This window comes from Limulus polyphemus, unplaced genomic scaffold (genome assembly GCF_000517525.1).
Source record: "Limulus polyphemus unplaced genomic scaffold, Limulus_polyphemus-2.1.2 Scaffold82576, whole genome shotgun sequence".
Lineage (NCBI taxonomy): Eukaryota > Metazoa > Arthropoda > Merostomata > Xiphosura > Limulidae > Limulus > Limulus polyphemus.
This window is the reverse complement of record NW_013748172.1, coordinates 1-3,822: the sequence shown is the minus strand read 5'-3', so window position 1 is coordinate 3,822 and position 3,822 is coordinate 1. Positions and strand designations below refer to the sequence as shown.

At 29.4% G+C, this 3,822-nt stretch overlaps 1 protein-coding gene across 1 annotated transcript; it reads right to left on the bottom strand.

Moving 5' to 3' along the window:
* Window positions 1-174: 174 nt before the first annotated feature.
* On the bottom strand, window positions 175-2,791 carry LOC106477830 (techylectin-5B-like). The gene is made up of 6 exons (XM_013938354.2): window positions 2,560-2,791; window positions 2,122-2,372; window positions 1,464-1,569; window positions 1,178-1,342; window positions 519-773; window positions 175-401 (listed from the first exon to the last, which is right to left on the bottom strand). Exons 1-6 carry the CDS (start codon window positions 2,723-2,725, stop codon window positions 346-348), a joined length of 999 nt encoding a protein of 332 aa, XP_013793808.2. The 5' UTR covers window positions 2,726-2,791; the 3' UTR covers window positions 175-345.
* Window positions 2,792-3,822: the final 1,031 nt, after the last annotated feature.

Here is a 3,822-nt window from a genome sequence, read left to right as displayed (position 1 = left end):
GATTACACAAACGCTATAGAAGCAGAACGTAATATCTTACAAATAAACAGTAAGATAATTATACTAACTTATCTACAACATTCAGGTCTAAATAATATATTAGTAGAATATAAACATTCTATGGATAAATGTTTAATAATATAATTAATTTCTTCCGTGAATAGTCTAATCATTTTTATTTCAGAACTATTTAAATCTAATACACACATATTAGTTTCTGTTGAACATGTTAGATCAAAGTAAGAGATATATAGATCCACCAGAATATATATATGTGTGTGTGTATTTGGTTGAAGTATTTATTTCAGTTAACAAATATGCAACATTTTGAAAAGGGTCTCCAAACTATGGGTTTCTCGTCATTACATTTGATTCAAGTCTGTTGACATTCAGATAAAATTCTGCACAAAAATATAAAAATTAATGGTATCTATCTCTCTTGTCTGTCTATCTATACATAAATAGTGTAAAATACAATTTTTCATAGTATATTTATAATTTATATATTCTTTAGTCACCATTAATAAAATCCACAGGTCTTATTTTCATCTCGCTTGTCTTTAATGTGCTATATTTACTTTTCCACTCATACCAGGTAATACCTGTAGCGTCTACCTTATCTACTGTGTAATAAAAGCCGTTTAAGTTTGTGCTGTGACATTTATTATACCACCATCCGCCTTTGTAGGTTTGAGCACAACTGTCGCTGTTTTTATCGTTGTCTTTATCCTTGGTGCTGAACATCATGTTGTTGTGGTGAGCGAGAGAATTTCCTAAAATAATATCGAAATAATTTTAAAATTAAACAACAAAACATAAACATCTAATGTAGGATATTATCTATTGGAATAGGGTTTCTTTTTTCAATTGTTTTGTAACTATGAACCAGAGTTGTAATACTTAAATGATATTTATTCAAAATATTTCTAATTTCTGTTAATGATTTTATTAGCTTAACCATTGTATATATGACTATATTACGTGACATAACAATGGTAAATATATTACTGATGTTTAGAGAGAAAAAAATAGTTCGGTAGCCTTAAGAAACGTTTGTGCATGAAATGATATTTATACAATTTATTTTACCGCACCTATTATCTCTCTAAATATCAATATTATATTTATATCAACAATAAAGGAAACTTATTGATGTGAACAAATAGTTTAAACTCACCCGCGTCACCCTTGTACGTCTTGAAACTCATTTTATAAAGATCTATTTCACTTCGTACTAAGAACTCATCATGCTCTGCATATCTTTGAGCTCCTTCAAAGTCTTCCAAATCAACACGGAGCACCATGTTGTTTTGATTGGTCAACGAGAAGATGATGTCATTTCCTGGAACAGAAGCAGTCCATAATAAATAAATTGTTTACAAAACCGTAAATAATTAATTATACCAAGTAACATGAAATATAAAAGTGGTGGATCACTGTTAAATAAATATATAAAGTTTTACCTAACCAAAACTCCTTGGTTAAGTTTCCAAAACCATTTTTGTATTCTTCCCACGATCTGTAAAAACTTTCAACTGGTTTTCCAAAATCTCCTCTTCTTTGGATCAACTAGAAATAAAAATAATAATAATAAATACATAATACGTTGTTTGAAATCTTACGAACAACAACAACATGAAAATTCAAAGTTGATATTTCTATATGAGTTGTTCTTTAGCAACTGAAACATGTGGAAACTGTCTTGAGTAAAACGTTTTACAAGTAAAATAAGAAACATTCACCCTATCTAAATATATGTGTGAAAGAAGATTGTAGAATAAAAACAAATAATTAGTAATAAATAAAACCTAGAACAAAAGTATGACCAAGTGAAAACACGTTTGGCAAATACTAAATTTAAACGTGATAATTGGAATGTTTCAATAAACAGAGTTAGTGAAAAAATATAATAAAAAAATTAAAAGTGTTATCATATTAGGAAAGTAAACATATTTATTTTTCTTTTATATCAGGAGTTTCATATTTATTCTCGATTTATTCGAAATAACTGAGTCTTTTTTCTATTAAAATATTCCTTAATTTGAAATACATTTTCATAAAAAAGGCCCTGAATAATACTTGATTAAAGCCTTGCTTTGAGACAAAGTTTAGTTCACCCACCGTCCACCCTCCTCCTGTTGTCTCCATATCACAGTATACAGAGATCGACTGATTCAAAAACCGTGGCTGAATCTTGTAGACACCGCTGGTTCGGTTCAGTTGTTGTTTATAAATACTGGCACAATCTTCTGGTAGAGGTTCCGTCGTCTGTGTCACGCAAAGAGATTGTTGAAAGGCTCCGTTTGTCTGGTTTTGTTTGTCATTAAGAATCGATGGAAATGTTCGTTCAAGTGTGTTTGTAGAAAATACATCTAAAGAGTAACGGAGAAAAACTTTAATGTGAAAACAGAAAAGAAGTTGAACATACAGTGTTACCAACAATAACATTGTAACATTTAGGTTTAACATTACAACTTAGCATATAGTTATATTTAGATGTTCTTTTAGTGGATGTTGAAGTTATCTGTAAGTAAAAATACTTCAAGTAAAATATCTTACCTTCTAAAGTAGAAATCCTCTCTCTAGCCAGATCTACTAATTCTGTTACGGAGTCCACTATTCCTTTCAGTGAACCAACAGTATTACAAGCTGTGTGATGATGGACATCAGCCTGGGTCAACACGAAGAAAGACAAAATACTTAATACCTTCACAGTGTTGTACATTGTTAAATGGTTAATAACACAGAATTGATTTCTTATAGACTGAAGATGTGAATCTTCTATCAAGGGTTTTATAGTTGTATTAAACAGGATATCCAAAAAGAGTTTTCCTAAAATCATACAAGCTAGAACCGTGTTAGTAACTGTATCTGATGTTTTTCACACCGAGTCCAAGAAATGTTTATAGTTTTTCTAAATATGGCTCTAGTCGACATCTGAATTTTCCGCTTCTTCTTATAAACATTGGAGTTATTTTTATCGTAAGAGTTGTTGTCCGTTGTTAAGACTTGATGTTAATGATGCTATGGAACCAAATATAACGTTAAAAGACTTCAGTGTAGAAAGGGAAAATTTGTATAATGAATAACTAGTTTTTTGTTTTTTTACCGCTTAGCTTTATTGGGCTATCAGCTGTGTCCATTGCAGTGAATAAAACCACGGATTTTAGCATTGGAAGTCCGAAAAGTTATCGTGGGTCATATATATATATCTATTCCCACTTCATGTCTTTTATATTTATTACATTGTATTGATTTTGCGTATTTAAAGTACACTATAGTGTCATGTAGTGTCAGTAAGTTAAACTAAAAATGTAGGGTTACCATAATATTTAAGCAAAACACACAGTGAAAATCAGCATAAGTTACACTTTAAAATTAAGTTCAATTTTAAAAGCATACATTTTTCTTATTTCTATTTCTCAATTCATTTCTTTGTACTTACTATATTTGTTTAATAACATCGCAATTATCATAGACTGTACTTCCATGTAGTGTCCAAATGTAAAACTAATAAGAAAAAAAAGTAGGATATTAGAATAAAATGTAAAAGAAGTAAACCTTTGACATTTAACATTAAATTATATTCAAAAGAAAAGCTTCAATTGCACCTTAACATTAAGTGCATTCCAAAAAATGGATATTTTTTGTTTTACTTATTTCTCATTTCATTTCTTTCTTTATTATATTTGAAATTGTCATCGTACACAAAGTAGTCTATTTTCCCATGCAGTGTCGAAAAGGTAAATTTAGCGAGAGAGAGAAAAAAAAAGATATTAAAATAAAATGTAAAAGAAGTAAAAAGTTGCGAGATCGTTCAAA